The 17,022-nt window shown below is 43.1% G+C and overlaps 1 protein-coding gene across 1 annotated transcript in view; it reads left to right on the top strand.

The window, feature by feature from the left end:
• The window catches only part of arid2 (AT-rich interactive domain 2), a 57,112-nt gene that overhangs the window by 20,231 nt on the left and 19,859 nt on the right, over window positions 1–17,022 (top strand). Inside the window, exons 6-14 of the mRNA XM_079494864.1 lie at window positions 762–829; window positions 1,338–1,407; window positions 2,023–2,297; window positions 5,085–5,181; window positions 8,457–8,666; window positions 9,715–9,924; window positions 13,490–13,571; window positions 14,917–15,051; window positions 16,494–16,678. Of these exons, the coding sequence (XP_079350990.1) occupies window positions 762–829; window positions 1,338–1,407; window positions 2,023–2,297; window positions 5,085–5,181; window positions 8,457–8,666; window positions 9,715–9,924; window positions 13,490–13,571; window positions 14,917–15,051; window positions 16,494–16,678 (1,332 nt within the window). The remainder of the gene's footprint in view (window positions 1–761; window positions 830–1,337; window positions 1,408–2,022; window positions 2,298–5,084; window positions 5,182–8,456; window positions 8,667–9,714; window positions 9,925–13,489; window positions 13,572–14,916; window positions 15,052–16,493; window positions 16,679–17,022) is intronic.

Raw genomic sequence — 17,022 nt, 5'->3', positions numbered from 1 at the left:
TTTTGGACAAAACTTAAGCTTTTGTTCACAATTCCATGCTGTATTGATGGCGGTACCATCTGCATTACTTCTTTTAAATTAAGTAATGCAGATGTTTAACAATAATTTAACTCTTGAGAGTGTAAAATGAAACCAACTGGACACAAGTTTTAAACATCTACCAACTCTCCATCATTCAGCTGGGGACCACCTGGAACCCGCTCAAGGACCACTGGTGGTCCCCGGACCACTCGCTGAACACCACTGTCATATTGGAATTTACAGCACCGCTCACTCACGCACGCACGTGCACACGTACACTTTCATTCCTTGTTCTTAATGACAAAATTACTCGTGAGTCGTAACCTCACCTGAACTGTTTTGAGTAAATTGGGATTTAGCTAACTGATTTTTTTAGGGTCTTCAGTTCCCAGCATAGGTGTGAATTTGTACACCCATACAATGTACAATTTAGGCATTTAGCTAATCCAGAGGGATTTACAGTAAGCAAGAACACCAGGTAATACATCAAATGCATAGAAATAGTCATCTAGGACCAGAAGTAATCTAAGAACCTACCATCCGTCCGTAGCATATCTGTACAATGAAACCATAACCATAAGTATACAGACTCAAAAGGGCTCTGTTCCTCGTACAGCTCCAAAAAGCAATTTCTTAGGTCAGGTTGAAGAGCAAAGGAAAGTGAATGGAGAAGTGAGCGAACAGACGGAGCTTCAATGTTCTAAAACATCTTCCCTTTTTTTTGGCCTGCCTTTTTCCAGCGTTAGGTACCTTCTCTGCGGTGTTCGGGATGGACTGGAAGGAGAAAACCAACAGAGACTTTGTTAGGGTAAAGTGACAATCAATCTGTCTCCTGTCAAATGAATACTGGAACATATGAATAGAAAGGCTTTTTTTTGTTTATGTATACTTGGGAAATAGCTGATCTACAAGCTGTCTTCTACATCCTGACAGTTTTCTGAAAAATGTTTCTGTCAGTCGTTTTTCGATTTTTCAAAAATAGCAGACCTACAAGCTCGTAGCGCGCCACTCGGTGGCGCGCTATGAGCTTGTAGATCTGCTATTTTTCAATAACTAAACATAATGCTAACACCAAAAGGGGTTCCCGCCCAAAATGGGTTAAGATACAACGCATCACGATGTGCAAGCTTGTAGATTGCTACTGCTATTTTGGCTTTTTTTTTTCATGTACGAACATTTTTCAACATGGACACGATCATGACGATTGTGACAAAATAATTGCGATTATCTCAAATACGTTTTGAGTAAAAAAGTAGTTTGAAAAAAAAAAAGGTTTATTCCAAATTTACTCCTAACGGCTGCTGTTTTTCCTCTAGTTTTGGAAGGATGTGGTGGAAGATGCTGAAGTCAGGGAACTTATCTGGGACAAGAACAGCCCAGCACATGGTAAGTAGGCTGTAATGAACCCCCTCTCCTCCGTGTGCACACACACACACACACACACACACACACACACACACACAGCCGTTTCACACTCGGTATTCCCTCAAAATGCATCTCCATTTACTTGTGGGTTGTTGTTTCCCAATTGGTGGGTCATTTTTTATGGGTCCCTTTATTTTTTTGGTCTCCTATTTATTTTTTATTAATATTATGAAAAAATTATAATCAAACATTCCCAAAAATAGCAAAAACAGTTATCATTAATTAAAAACAAATGCAATGTTTTTTTTCCCTTGTTTTCCCCAAAGTCATTTCATGAATAAATAAAAGAAAACATATAATGAATTCCATAAATTAGAAAACGTAAAGTTTAAGAAGTAGTGAAAATAACCATTCTACAAGCTCACCTGTGTTGTGAGCTTGTAGGTGTATTGTTTTTACACTAGTTAGGGTCCTGGGGCAAACGTCAAATCTCTCTTTTGGGTCTCGACATGAAAAGTTTGGGAAACGGTGTTATTGGAACAAAAAGAGCTAGAGCCCTGCTTGGACAATAACTCTGTGGCATTGAATCTAAAATGACAGGCCGCTGCTCTGCTCTCTCTTCTTCCCCTCGGTCAGACGGCACGTCGTTGTCGTGCAGCGGCGGCGGGGCGGGGCCCAGCCCCTGGCAGACCCTGTTCCACCCGCCCCGGGACTCGGGCATCAAGGACATGGAGGCGCAGCGCGTGCTGCAGGTGGCGGTCATCCTGCGGAACCTCTCCTTCGAGGAGGCCAACGTCAAGCTGCTGGCGTCCAGCCGGACGTGCCTGCGCTTCCTGCTGCTGTGCGCCCACTGCAGCCTCGTCTCGCTGCGGCAGCTGGGCCTCGACGCGCTGGGAAACGTAGCCGCAGAGGTGGGTGGTCTGGTCCTCTCAGAGCCACAGAGTTAAGACATTGAGGGGGCAGAAAACTGAGCGCTCGGGCACTGTTCATGCAGCCTGGAGAGTGACAAGCTGGAGTTTGAAATGCATTGTTTTCAACGAGGGCGGTGCAAATATCAGCAATTTTAGGTATGCGTGCAACATGACAACTGTTTTAAAGTATTGTACAGTGACAACTAATGTCTCTGTAATGTTTATGTTGTACTATTACAAAAAAACGATCTAAAATACACGAATTTAAGATCATTAAAGCTGAGCCTGAGTCCACTCCAGTGCATTCTGCCAACTTCCCGTCCAGGACATTGTCACTCTTCGCCTAGCACTTTGTCAATAGAAGTCTATGTAGAAGAGCCGCCATTGGACTGGCCCCATGAAGTGCACGGAGTTGTCGTAACTCTGTCTTTCTCTCTGGATCGTCTGTCTCTGGGGAGCCGGCCGGGGACAGACTTTAGAGGCGTTTGAATGGTTCGAGCTCTGAAAACGAAAGCTGAGGATTAGGGCTGTCAATTACAAATTTAAGTTGACGATGAATTGACACACACATAATTGCGATTAATGATTTAATTGTGTTTTTTGCATTAGAACGTTAACAATTTGTATTTCTGTTTGCCTTTTAGGCTTCGTAATCACAAATTGCACAGGGCAGAATTGACAATGACTTAAATAGGCTCATACTCATACATTTAATGAGTTTTACTTTTCAAGAAACTGTGGAAATATTTGATCTACAAGCTTACAACACGTGTTGTAAGAATTGAAGAATTATTGTGATTATCTCAAATAATTGCAATTTGGCAATTATGTAATAATTGTGATGGGCCTACTGAGGATTGTCTCTTTGCGTTATTCTGCAAGTCGTCCGTATGGGACGGAGTTAAACCATAAATACGTGATTGCCTGGCGTCCCCCAGGTACTCTACACTAGGCCCCCTTTCGTTTTCCCTCCACTAAATAAACATATATTTGTCGAAACCAACCGATCTACAAGCAAACGATGCATACTGTTGCGATGTGGTGTTCTGAGCTTGTAGATCTGCTATTTCCACTGATTGTTCGCCATAGATTGTGTGGTTTATAATTCCTGTGGGTTTCCTGCAGGGATGGGATTACATTTTTTTATTAGCCCATTCTGACCTGAGATCAGATTCTAAAAATGTCTTCTACATCCTGACAGTTTTCTGAAAAAGCTATGTTTCTATGTCAGTGGTTCTTCGATTTTTCAAAAATAGCAGACCTACAAGCTCGTAGCGCGCCACTTGGTGGCGCGCTATGAGCTTGTAGATCTGCTATTTTTCAATAGCTAAAGCAAAACATAATGCTAACACCAAAAGGGGTTCTCGCCCAAAATGGGTTAATCCCGTGATTGGGACGGGAATGAAAAGTCAATGGGACCTCATTATATTACCACAGATTAAATGTTTCTGGTGTCATAGCTTTTGAATTAAAACTGCATGAAACACAGTAATCTAAAAAAAGAACACAAAATCCATTTCCTTTCCTAATGACTAACTTATTAATAAAATCAAAACTAAAAAGCAACGGGAGTCATTTTGAGTGGGAGCGAGACGGGATCGGGAGTTATTCTACCGGGAGTGGCACGGGATGGGATTCTTTTTTTTTTGGTAGTAGGATGGGACTGGCACTGTGTGGAGTTTGCATGTTCTCCCCGTGACCCCTAGGGTAGGTACCCTCACAAAAAACATGCAGTAATCCTGGTCTCTAAACTGCCTGGCCAGCCGGGGCGCCTGATGGAGGGGAAAGGAACTGGTTGGAATAACGTGTTCCTTCCACGCGCTACGTCCAACCAGGGAAACTCCCCCCTGTCAGGTGTAAAGGAGCAACTTGGACACTCGGGCATGAAGGAAGCATGAGTTCAAGTCCGTTGCTCTCCCCATGTCCCCCATATATGGGGACTAGGCTGGCGGAGGGTGTGTAGAGCCCAGGATCACATTAGATAATTGACAAAGGGGTGAAAAATGGTTTACAAAATCGTGGGATAAAACAAATATTATAAAAAAAGGATGGGACTGGGACGGGAGTAAAATCCACTCCTGTGTCATCCTCTAGTGTGGATGGAACTTGTATTGTTACACAGTCGGTTATGGACGAAGATCGGTCATACTAAAGTCATTGAGAAATGAAGGTCTGGCAGAAGTTTGGAACATTTAAAATGGAAAGTGCGTAGCAACGCTGTGTTTTGGTCTCTGAAGGCATAGTGATGCGTTATGCGTTGTGAATTAGTCAGTGGTCCTACATCAGCATTCAGCACTCCTATTTTTAGAAGCTTTTTTGCATAAGGGCTCCGATAGAGTCGAATAAACCTTTTGATGTCATTAATTGGCTAGCCAGGATCTGGGCTCTTGCGTGATATTGTGGCATATTATTGCGTAGCCTGGGGGGGGCTCGCTGTAATCCGTTCAAGGATTCTGAATGGTCCCCAAATCAATATTGCTTCCATGACGTGTTTTTTGTTTTATTTTCTATCTATGAAGGCTCTGCTCTTTCTTTTTGGGGGGAGATTAACATGATATTCAATATGTTTTTTTTAATGTCAATGTATAGTGTTTCATGGTTCGATGTAAGGTATAACAGAATACCCCCTGCAGCCTGTGACATGAAACGCAAACCTTGTAAGCCTGTTGAGCTTATTTCGTACCATTTGGAATTTAATTTATCTTGGAAGGATGGTCGAATACTCTTCATTTGGATAAAGAACACAATGCCAAATCATCTGTTCCCCCCCCCCCCCCTCTCTTACAGCTCCAGCTGGATCCTGTGGACTTCAGAACGACCCATCTAATGTTTCACACTATCACCAAATGCTTGATGGCCAGGGACCGGTTCCTCAAAATGAGAGGTCAGTCCCAGGCATTTGAATTTAAGCTGCTGCTGCCACTGCTCGGCAAGATCTACCCACCAAATCAATTATTATACCATTGCTGAAAATAGTTTAAATATGTACCTGAGGGGGCTTCGGAATAGTAGAGTTCGTCTTACATTCTGTACAGTATAAGACAAATGCACTTGGAATGGGAAATATAGAGGGGGAGAAATGTTTTTTTTTTTTAATCGTTTTTTTTCTTCAATATATTTAAATGAAATACTCTTTAGGGGCATGTCATGTGATCTACCTGCACAGCCTTTGTGATCTACTGGTAGATCGCGATCTACCTTTTGGGCACCCCTGGTGTACAGTATGGTGACAGGAAATGGGGAGAGAGATGGGGGAGGGTGACACGCGGCAAAGGTCGTCGGGATCGGGAGTCGAACCCGCGACAAGCCGTCAGGCTGGCTTAGCAGCCTAGGTGCCTAGGACCGCTACACTAGCCGCCCGGGCCGCTGCCACTGCTCTTGATTTATTTTTGCATGTGTGGCCTAAGGGTTCTCTTGTCTCAGTGTAATCAATGTCATCTGTGGTTTGCTGCTTTTCATGATTATGTTGTGACTTAACTCGGGAGAAACCGCCTCCCCGGTTGTTTACGTTTCAAGTAATTTCACCCAGAGCATACAACATTTCTCTTAAAGCTGCTATAAGCAATAATATGTGACCACACGCGATATAGAGACTGCCATCGCGGGGGTGGCAACTGTCGAGGACAGCTGAAAAACTATTTTTCTGTCTAAAATAATCTGAAGCTATATTATTATTCATGTCATGTTAGAGCAGGTCTGAAATAAATGTCAGAGCTGATATCGACATATAAATATGAAATAAATGCTTAAACATGTCACTATGTCTAATGTTATAACCATTGGGTTAACCAATGCTAACTAGACATACGGCTTCCATGCTAAAGTATGAAAATTCCGCTAAAATCCGCCTTTTTGTACACAATCGTTTTGGAAGATAATACTAGTCTTTTACTAACTGGCTAACAGAAATAGCACAGAAAGAAGTATTAACAACGATATTTTGTAAAAAGTGTGTTTATTTTGGTCCGCCTAAAGCTAATTCATGCTAATGTTCCAGCTGGGGGCACTGCTGACCACAACAATGGAAAATGCGGAAATGGCTTCCTATTTCCAATAGTAGAAGAAGAAGACTCGAATGAATGTATTGTAAACATTGTAACATTATGTCACCATAACGTGGTTATTATTAGTTGCTTTGGAATGTACCTGCCATGAAAATTAAGGTCATAATAACGCAGATCGCATCGATATGTAATATAGCGCGATAATGTACTTGTTTTAGCTACACGATTGATATCAATATATTAGCTAAATGTAGCTAACGGCTATCATTGCGGTGTTGCCAGTTTCTGCGAGAGAAATAAGCAACCCGGTATATGAAAACAAGCCCAAAATAAGCGAAAATAGGCGATCTACATGCATACAAACAACACAAATCTTGTGTCTGGCATAAATTATTTACAGATCTGCAGACAAATAATAATAATAACAGGCTAATGAAACAGATTAAGAGAAGAGCCAAGAGGGCACAATTTGTTTTTTTTTTAATTATGTGTCCATAATCAACTACACTTTAAAAACAAGCCCAAATAATCAACTACACTTTATTTTTGTCAAATACATTTTTATTAACGGGTTATAAATTATTATAAAATTGGTACAGTAGGCCTATGCATTATTTTTCTTTAGAAACAAGGCCAACTAATTATAATAAGCAGACATGGCAACACTGCTGGTTGACTAATGGAGGAATGAAGGGAAAACAGCGCCCCCTAAAGTCACAGATCACTGAACTAAAGCTTAGAAGTCCATTTTCTCTGCTTGGTCTTTTTCCCACTACTCCTGCAAGACATTTTTCTATAAGCCATATCTCTCAAACTGGTGGGTCAAACTGAACAACCAATATGTCAATTTGAAGCTATGATTCCCTGCTTTCATATGACATGAAAAAACGAAAATTCAAAAAAATCCAATGGCAGTCCTTCGATCAAATTTAGGTCACATATGTCAACATTTGGTCGATTTGCCTGTCTGCTTCCTGATTGGTTAGTCATTGCGACCGGGTTTTTTTCGACCAATTACAAAGCTTCTAGGAACATCTTTGAATGCAGATTGTGGCCCCTAGATGTGTCACAGAGACTAAATTATTTTTGGAACCGTTCTGCCCATTGCTGGCTGTCTGAATACCAAAAATAAAATAAAAAGATATATAAGACATATTATTGCTTATAGCAGCTTTAACTGTGCTATGAGCAGTGTTTCCAAAACGGTGTGCCGAGGCACACATTATTACAGTACCGCACATTGTTATTGCAATACTGTATACAACTATTCACAATTTAATTTACGATATCAGTACTTTGTGCACACTGATTTCCCAATACAAAGGCACATTTTGTAGCCTAATGATACAATTTTTCCACTTTAAAAAAATGCAAGAATATAAGATCTACGACCTCACTCACCGTGTCACAGCAGCTTCTAGGTTGGTTATTGAAATTTAAACTTGGCCAGTTGGTGTGCCTTCGGCACATAGTTTAGCAAGAAAATTGCTCGGTCATAACTGCCAGGTGCAATAAGCGGTGGTTTCCGACATTCTTTTGTTGGTTCCCTCACCGTTTGGTTATGGCTTTCCTGTAAGCTCCAGTTGGCTCATAACATCAGTTCAGAGTATGGGTTTTTATTCAGTTCAGACTCCCATTGGCTTAGGAGGCAGCCAATCATGACTAGGTCACTAGTGAGGTCGCTAGGAGGCAGCCAGTCATGACTAGGTCGTGTTTAACCCATTCAGACCTGAGATCAGATTCTACAAATGTCTTCTAAATCCTGACAGTTTTCTGAAAAACCCATGTTTCTATGTCCGTGGTTCTTAACCCATTTTGGGCGGGAACCCCTTTTGGTGTTGGCATTATGTTATGCTTTAGCTATTGAAAAATAGCAGAGCTACAAGCTCATAGCGCGCCACCGAGTGGCGCGCTACAAGCTTGTAGGTCTGCTATTTTTGAAAAATTGAAGAACGACTGACAGAAACGTAGCTTTTTCAGAAAACTGTCAGGATGTAGAAGACATTTTTAGAATCTGATCTCAGGTCAAAATGGGTTAAACTTCTTCATGTCAAGGACCCCCAGATCTACAAGCTATGAACCAAAAGAGGTTCCTGTCCTCACGTCCTGAATGGGTTCAATAGTTTGGTTGTCTTTTGCGTGACTCTCCTTCCAGCCATGGAGATCCTGGGCAACCTCAGCAAGGCGGAGGACAACGGCGTGTTGATCTGCGAGTACGTGGACCAGGAGTCGTACCGGGAGGTGGTGGCTCTCCTCACGCTGCCCGACCTCATGCTCCTCATGGCCTCGCTGGAGGTGCTCTACCTCCTCGCGCAGCTGGGAGAGAGTCCCTGCAGCAGGATCGCCGCTGTCGACCACAGCATAGGTACGGCCACCTGTTTTTATTTTATTTTTTGTATATATTCTTTATTTAAGGACATCAATAATCATGTTATGCAACATTTTTCAAATAACATTTCTTTGTCCAAGGGTTTTTGTCATTTTTGAGGGGCGCTAGCCCCTCCTATAAACAGCTATAGTGTTTAATGTTTGTGTTGTCTGAATGCAAACATTAATTGCCATTGACAATTAAAGGAGAATTTACGTCATACGTGTGTGAGCAAATCGGCATATGTATGTCGGTGGGAACCCTTGGCCAATAAGGGACCACCATTCTTGATGATGTACGATGATTCGAGTGCCCCTCAGTTCAGTGTGGGTTTCTTTTTAAACAAAGACAAAAGCACAAATAGAATAAATCGTATGGGAGAGATAAAAGGTGTCTACATAAAAGCTAAAATACAAGGATTTACCTGTTTTAACACTCTTCTGTAAATTGGAATTGAATACGAGGACAAACGCCGGGAAATGTCTGTTGTTTAATATGTTCATATTGTGTAAAAAAAAAAAGTAAACGATTGGCTGCTGCTGCACTGTTCGTCTCTGTGTCAGGCTGCTACTTCCTGGTTTACGTAATAACGCAATGCAATGTTTTGATGACAACACAGCACAGTATCGGGCACTACACTGCCGGTCTGGGCACGTGTTCGGAGAGTGTTCTGTTATTTGGCCCAACCCCTTTAGTGGAATGGATTGATTGAACACTTTATTAGGCAGAAATGTAAACGGTCAGACACTTGTTGTCAGAAACGGTCAGACAACAAGTCTAAAACGATAGTCAATTCCTAATCATGACATGAAAAATAACAAAATTCAAATCATCACAAAACATTAAAAAAAAAAGAAGACATGTACAGGTTGGGGAAAAGCGAAGGGGGTTATAAAGAGGTGGGGGGGTAGTCTCTTGGCTATGAATGATTTGAAATGGGCATTTAGCTTATTTCTACCCGCATATCTCATTTCTGACACTCTAAGCTTTTGTTTGTTTTGTACCACACCCCTACCTCCCCCAAACCAACCGATTGGATGATCAGACCTGTTGGTGCGGCTAGTGTCTGTAGACCTGCACACATTTGGACCGGACGCTCTCACAGCTGTGAAGCTGATCGAGCACCAGGCCAGTGCCAGCCAGGCGGCAGAGGTTCGGCCGCAGCTTGTAGAGCAGGTACCGGTACCTGGAGCAACGGTACCTGCACCAGCACCTGTACCTGGAACACCTGCACCTGGATCACCAGTACCTGGTGGTAAGTTAAGTTATCAAGTTAACCCATTTTGGACTAAGGTCGATTCTGAAAAACCATGTTTCTATGTCAAGGACCCCCAGAATTATTTCTATTGGGCCGCGGACCCCCATCTCAAAATATGTAGTTCCAGGGACCCCGCAGAAGCAAAGATTTGAGTTAACGTTCGCTGTGAAAGAATATATATTCAAAGATTTGTGCCACATTTTCACGATTTTTCCAAAATAGCTTGTAGCGCAGCACTCTGTGCTTGTAGATATGCTATTTTTCAATAAAGTATAACATAATGCTTAAAGCACCAAAAGGGGTTCCCGTCCTGAATGGGGGAAACAGTCACTTAGGGCAGATTCACACCGACTTGTTTGATTCTTAACTGTTCCCGAATACGATTGCCTGGTCCCCGCTAGTGGCCACGATTCTTCCGCACCCGAGTACACTTCATTCAACTGTATTCAGTGCTTTCACATTGCAGAGATCCGTATCCGAGTACACTTCAATCGGTCCCGAGACTAGGGATGGAGCTCGAAACGCGCTACCCGAAAAAACCCTGATAACAAGCTTATGGAGTACCCGGTAGGCCCATGATGTCATGTTTAAAAGAGCATTCAGTGATTTGGGTGATTTGGAAAACCACCCAGTCCGCCCCGGTAACAAAATGTGCACATGCACGCTCTACAGTGGGGGGAAGTGCAACAGGCCAACAGCATGTGCACCAAGGCCCGCCCCCAGTCGATCATGATTGGAGGAAGGCCCCCATATCTTGATTGGATGAAGGCTTTGCCACCCGCCACCAAAACTGAAACTAGGGTTTTTTGACACCAGGGGCTCACTGGGGACAGGGAGGAACTCCTTATATGGTCAGAACACTCTATAGTAGGGAGGATTATCCAGAAAAAAAGAAAAAAAATCACACCCGTGTGAACTGAGTGGTGTAAGGTCTTATATAGCCTGTCTGACGTAATGAAATCATGTCTGACGTAATGAAATCACACCCGGGTGAACATAGCAACCATGCTAATTTTTTGAGCACAGACAGACTAACAAAGCCAGTTGTAGGAGTGGTTTACACCACTCAAAAATAAGTGATATTTGAATTAAGTAAAATCACTGAATATACCTTTAAAGGAGCATTCAGTGATTTGGGTGATTTGGAAAACCACCCAGTCCGCCCCGGTAACAAAATGTGCACATGCACACGCTCTACTGTGGGGGGAAGTGCAACAGCATGTGCACCAAGGCCCGCCCCCACACATGATTGGAGGAAGGCCCCTTTCATCCTGATTGGATGAAGGCTTTGCCACCCGCCACCAAAACTGAAACTAGGGTTTTTTGACCCCAGGGGCTCACTGGGGACAGGGAGGAACTCCTTATATGGTCAGCACACTCTATAGTAGGGAGGATTATCCAAATAAAAAGAAAAAATAAGTGATATTTGAATGAAGCGAAATCACTGAATATACCTTTAAACAATCGAGAGGAGATCAAGAAATACTAACTTATCACCCATGCAGGCACAAACAGTCTAAAAGTGTGTTGATGCCTGCCAACCAGGGCTGCCCGGGTACACAAAGGCTTTTAAAGTGACTGTTCACACAATAACCAGTTAGTTAGCAGTTTTTTTTCCAATATTATTTTCCCAAAGTAAAAGGTCTGTTGGAAATATACTGTATATTTGAAGGCCCTTAGTAAATGATACTGGTTCTGTTCAGAATTTATGGTCGTCTCCCGTCTTTCCACAAAATAATAGAAAATGGTCGATGGTGTTCTCGATAAGAACCCGGCTCGATGAGCCTGATCAATAAGCCGCTCGTTATCAATGAAAATTAACGAGCTCCATCCCTACCGAGACTACCTCCATGCGGTAGGGGAACGGTTGGGTGATCCGCTCCCGAGAACGGTACGCAGCGTTCACACTACCACAACATCTGCCAAGTGGTCCCGATTCCGAGTGCGCACCCGGAACCATAGTGTGACTTTTGTTTCAATTGAATTTGCAATCAATGTTAATTGTTTTAATCACCGCTGTCTAATTTGCTGTACATTTCAAAGCGGGTGTTTCGCAGCTTTAATTGGTCATTTTATGTTGTGTGTGTGTATATAAAAACTCACATTAAGGGCAGAATTGGGGATATGTGGTGATGTCAGACCCAAGTAAACGGGGCAAACCATTCTCGAAAAAAAAGTTTCTTTAGTTTCATATTGAAACGTGCACCAATGTCATATGGACCCGTTACGGACGACCTATCATTTCACAGTGAAGGAAGGGATATTACCTGTATCATCTTTATACATGGATCATTGGTTTTACCTTTCCATTACAGACAACACATTGTACTGTAAACCCAACCTAGGTGACAAATTTAAAAACTGGGGGCACGGTGGTGCAGTCGGTATCGCTGTCGCCTCACAGCTAGAAGGTCCTGGGTTTGATTCCCGCGGGTGGGTGCTGGGGGCGTGTTCTCTCCTCCGCGTCATCGGTGCCCATACCCGAGGCGGGGTTGACGAAAGGGCCTTTCTGTGTGGAGTTTGCATGTTCTCCCCGTGTCACAAAACATGCAGTAATCCTGGTCTCTAAACTACCTCCCCCTGGCCATCCGGGGCACCTGATGGAGGGGAAAGGAACTGGTCGGAATAACGTGTTCCTTCCACGCACTACGTCCGGCTGGGGAAACTCCCCTCTTGTCAGGTGAAAAGAAGCGGCTTGGACTCATGCATTGAAGGAAGAATGAGGTCAGTCCGTTGCTCTCCCCGGGTTGGCAGAGGGCGAGTAGAGCCCAGGATTACATTAGACAATTTACACTGGGTGAAAAAAATGGGTTACAAAATCATGGGAAAAAAAAACTATATATATTTTTTGAAAAACCAACATTTTGAACCAATACGGCACTGCCTGCTAAATTCTTGGATGTGGAAACACGTGTGCTGTGTCCACATTAAGCACTGTGCTGATCGTATAATTGGGAGTATAGAATGGAAGGTCATGCTAAGTTGAGGGGTGAGTGTCAGGCCCATGCCATCACCTGTTGATTCAGCAGCAAGTGCACTGGTTTGCTGACATCTTGTGGATAACCCTGGGAATTCCACAAAGAAATGCAACTTGTATTGCACTAGAACTGCCCATCGTGTCAAAAGTGTTGCCGTATTTCACACCAAATCATTCTTTCCTCATTAAATAAGTGATTATGATGACTTATTTTTATCCCACGATTTTTGTAACCCATTTCTTTTCATCCAGTGTTAATTTGTCTAATGAAATCCTTGACGCTACACTCTCTCTGCCAACCTGGGGAGAGGAACGGACTGACCTCATGCGTCCTATCTGCATGAGGAGTCCAAGCCGCTTCTTTTCACCTGACTGGGCCGAGGGGGGGGTTGGGGAGGTGCCCGTTTCCCCGGCTGGACGTAGCGCGTGGAAGCAATACGTTATTACAACCGGTTCTTTTCCCATCCATCAGGTGCCCCGGCTGACCAGGGGGAGGCAGTATAGGAGACCAGGATTACTGCATGTTTTTGTGAGGGTACCTACCTTTTCTTAATTGTTAATCTTATTATGCTTTTGTGTCTGCAGTAACAAGAGCCCCAGCCCAGTCCACTCCTCCTCCTCCACCTGGTATTGCTGAAGTGGATGGTGATAAGTTTACACTGCAGTGGTAAGAGACATTCCTACCTTTCATCGCCCTCTAAATCGTTCTTTTACGCTTAAGATTTCATACGGTCTCTTTCATTATCTCATTATTATAAAGTTCTACCATTTAAATGTTTGTAGACCATCTCCCATAGACCAGTTGTTCCCAAACCTTTTAGCTCGAGACCAAAAGAGGAATGTGAAGTATCCCCTTGTGACCCAAAGATATGATTTTCACGATATTTTAAACAAAACATATTTTCCAGAAAAATTTCCATTTTTTTATTTTTATATAACTAGCCCCCTAAAACATTTATTTTTTTATTTTTTATTCTTTTATTTTTGAAAATCGATTTTTTTATTTCAATAAATCGATTCATATCGTCGGGATTAATCCCGAAAAGTATTTCTTCCCGTCTAATTAATGGATTGCCCCCCCCCCCCCCCCCCCCCAATTCAAACACAAGTTTGAATTTGTGTTTAACTTAGGAACATTTTTGAATTTGTTGTGGAATTCTTTTGAAATGATGATAATTAACACTTCTTTTGCCGGGGAACTACCTCGCACTGTCACATCTAAAGTCTCTCTAGAAGCGTTTATATTACAAAAGAGATGCTAGGTTAAGACATAAATGAGTACAGAACATCAGTGTTTTGGTCAAAACCATGGAGAGCGCCGTAGATTTAGAGTAAAGGGACACTTTAGTCGGGCCGTAAACAAGGAAGTGAACAGCAGTGCGCATGCGTGAAACAGCTCTAGGATCGCTGAAGAAAGAAAGGCCAAAAACAAGAAAATACAAAATTGAATTAGAGCGATGTCGTTTGATATCATTAAAAAAGGCCTAAAGACGTGTGTACACGTCCAAGCCCCCCCCACGGTTTGATTGGAAGACATCCTTAGCATAATTAGTGTTTAGAACCGAATATAGCAAACCGAAAATACCCAACTCACTGTTGTGTCCTAAGCGTAACGCTGCTATAGACAAGACAACATGGTCTGATTGTTTGGTGCCCCCTTTTTCATCAGCTGTTTAAACAGATTTGGTTTTCACTAAATGAGATCATCTGTTGAAATCATAATGTGTTTAACCCATTCTGACCTGAGATCAGATTCTAAAAATGTCTTCTACATCCTGACCGTTTTCTGAAAAAGCTATGTTTCTATGTCAGTCAAGCTCGTAGCGCACCACTCGGTGGCGCGCTATGAGCTTGTAGATCTGCTATTTTTCAATAGCTAAAGCATAACATAATGCTAACACCAAAAGGGGTTCCCGCCCAAAATGGGTTAAGAAGCTGCCACGTTAAGACACCTTTTGTGAATAGTATGATGATCTCTCGTACTACTCGCTTTGTTCTGTGTCATCCAACAGGCTGCATGCACACTTTGAGGCCATCCCCGAGGGCACTGTGTCGCGGTCAGAGATGTACTCGGAGTACCTGGCCACTTGCAGTAAAATGGGCCGAAGCAACATCTTAAACTCTACTGGCTTCCTCAAATGCTTACGGTTGGTTCCCAGCACCCTGTATTGTGTGATTTCCCTTCACTTTTGCATGAATCCAAGCAAGAAGAAAATCGTTTTTGAATTGTATGCACACTACAAATAAATATTTCACTTTAAATATTACTACCATTATGTCATTTTTCAACACAGATTTTCATTGTATTAAGTTCACTGTTGGCACTCAACAGTGAACAAACATATAATTGTATCGCATGCCGCACCGGCAATGATCAATAATTTGAACTGCATCGCACAAACCCAAATTAAATGACATACCAAAACACACACGCTGCGCACGCAACGGCAACGGCACCGGCACTGGGAGTCTGAGCCTGTGCTCCATTGTCCCTTTTCACTCGCTTCGCCTTCTCTGTCTGTGCCATGTGTTGACGCTCCAAAATAGAACGTAGCGCTGAAAGACTCGTCGGCAGGCATCGGCAGCTTTTGGCTCGTCCACTTGACGCCTCCAGTGTGACTGCAGCCGTTGTAAACAATGGGTGCATTTAATGACACGTGGGTCTGACACTGGCAGTGTGTCGGTGTCAGGCCCTCCAGAGTCTAAACTACCTGCGACAGAAGAGTTAATGCGATTGGCTGAAACCTTTTCCATGGCCAGAATAGAAGAGCAATTGGTTGAAATGGGTTCATCAAGTTGTTTCCTTTTTTTTTAAAACATTGACTTGACATACAAATCTATTGATCGAATGAGCTGATTCAAGGCATCTCTGGCTATAGATCGTTAGCCTGGCAACATCACTGCGTAGACATTAATAAGTCTGGAACTTCAAACTAACATCACTGCTCTGAAGAAGGCTACTGCCGAAACGCGTTCTCAAATAAACATGAGAAATTGCATCTGAGCCAGTCTTGCATTTTTTTATTTTGGGGTGCCGCTTTCTCCATTTAGTTGGTTTCTTAGTTACGTTCTTTTCGAAGCTGAGCACCCACTGCCTTAAACAAAGGCAGTTTCCAGAGGAAGCGCACCTGTTTTTTCTTTCATCACTGCGTAGATATTTAATTAGTCTCACCAGGGATGATGTTCCCCCCCCCCCCCCCCCCCCCCCCCCCCTTTTTCATTCGTTTCAGAGGTTCCTTTGTTGGTTCATTCTCTGTTTTGTTATGGCTTTCCTCTAGCTCCAGTTAGCTCATAACATTAGCTTCTGTTGCTGTCGGTTTATAAATGGGGTCCAACGTCACTCGTGTTAATCCCATACACAACAGCAGCCAATAGGGCTTCTTGTTGCGCCGTTCAGACTATGGGTTTTATGGGCAAGTCTCCCATTGGCAGCCAATCATGAAAAGGTGTCTACTAAGGTCATATTTACGGATGCTATCGAAGAATGTAGTCCAGGCTGCTTTTCAAGCACCTGGCAAAAAAGAAAATCTGCAGTCTGGCAATTAGGAATGAATTAACCACCTTTCCGCCTCCTCTTTGCCACACACAGGACTATCTTCCCCAACCACACCATGCGACGGCAGGAGGAGCCCAAGGCCAACGGCCAGGTTCAGATCCTCCTGGTGGGCCTGAGGCGGAGGGCCATCCCCCTGCCCGTACCGCTGTACTACCAGCAGCAGAACCCAGCGTCCCCTTCAACAGCCAAACCCGAGGGCCCTGGAGACCCTCCACCAGGTACAATTTAGGCATTTATTTAATCCAGAGTGATTTACAGTAAGCAAGAGCAACACATGGTAATGCATCAAATACATTAAAATAGTCATTAACCCATTTAGACCTTACTCTGATTCTACAAAATGTATTCTAAATCCTGAAAAACCTATGTTGCTATGTCGGTGGTGCTCAACCTTTTTCATGTCAAGGACCCCCAGAATTATCTGTATTTGGCCGCCCGCCCCCCATCAGAAAATATGTTGTTCCAGGGGACCCCCCCAGAATCAAAGATTTGAGCTAAAAACGTTCACTCTGAAAGAATATATATTCAAATATTTGCGCCACAATTTCACGATTTTTCAAAA

The sequence above is a fragment of the Electrona antarctica genome, assembly GCF_951216825.1.
Source record: "Electrona antarctica genome assembly, chromosome: 23".
In the NCBI taxonomy this organism is placed as follows: Eukaryota; Metazoa; Chordata; class Actinopteri; order Myctophiformes; family Myctophidae; genus Electrona; species Electrona antarctica.
The sequence above is the reverse complement of the archived record's forward strand: the minus strand, read 5'-3'. Positions and strand labels throughout refer to the sequence as shown.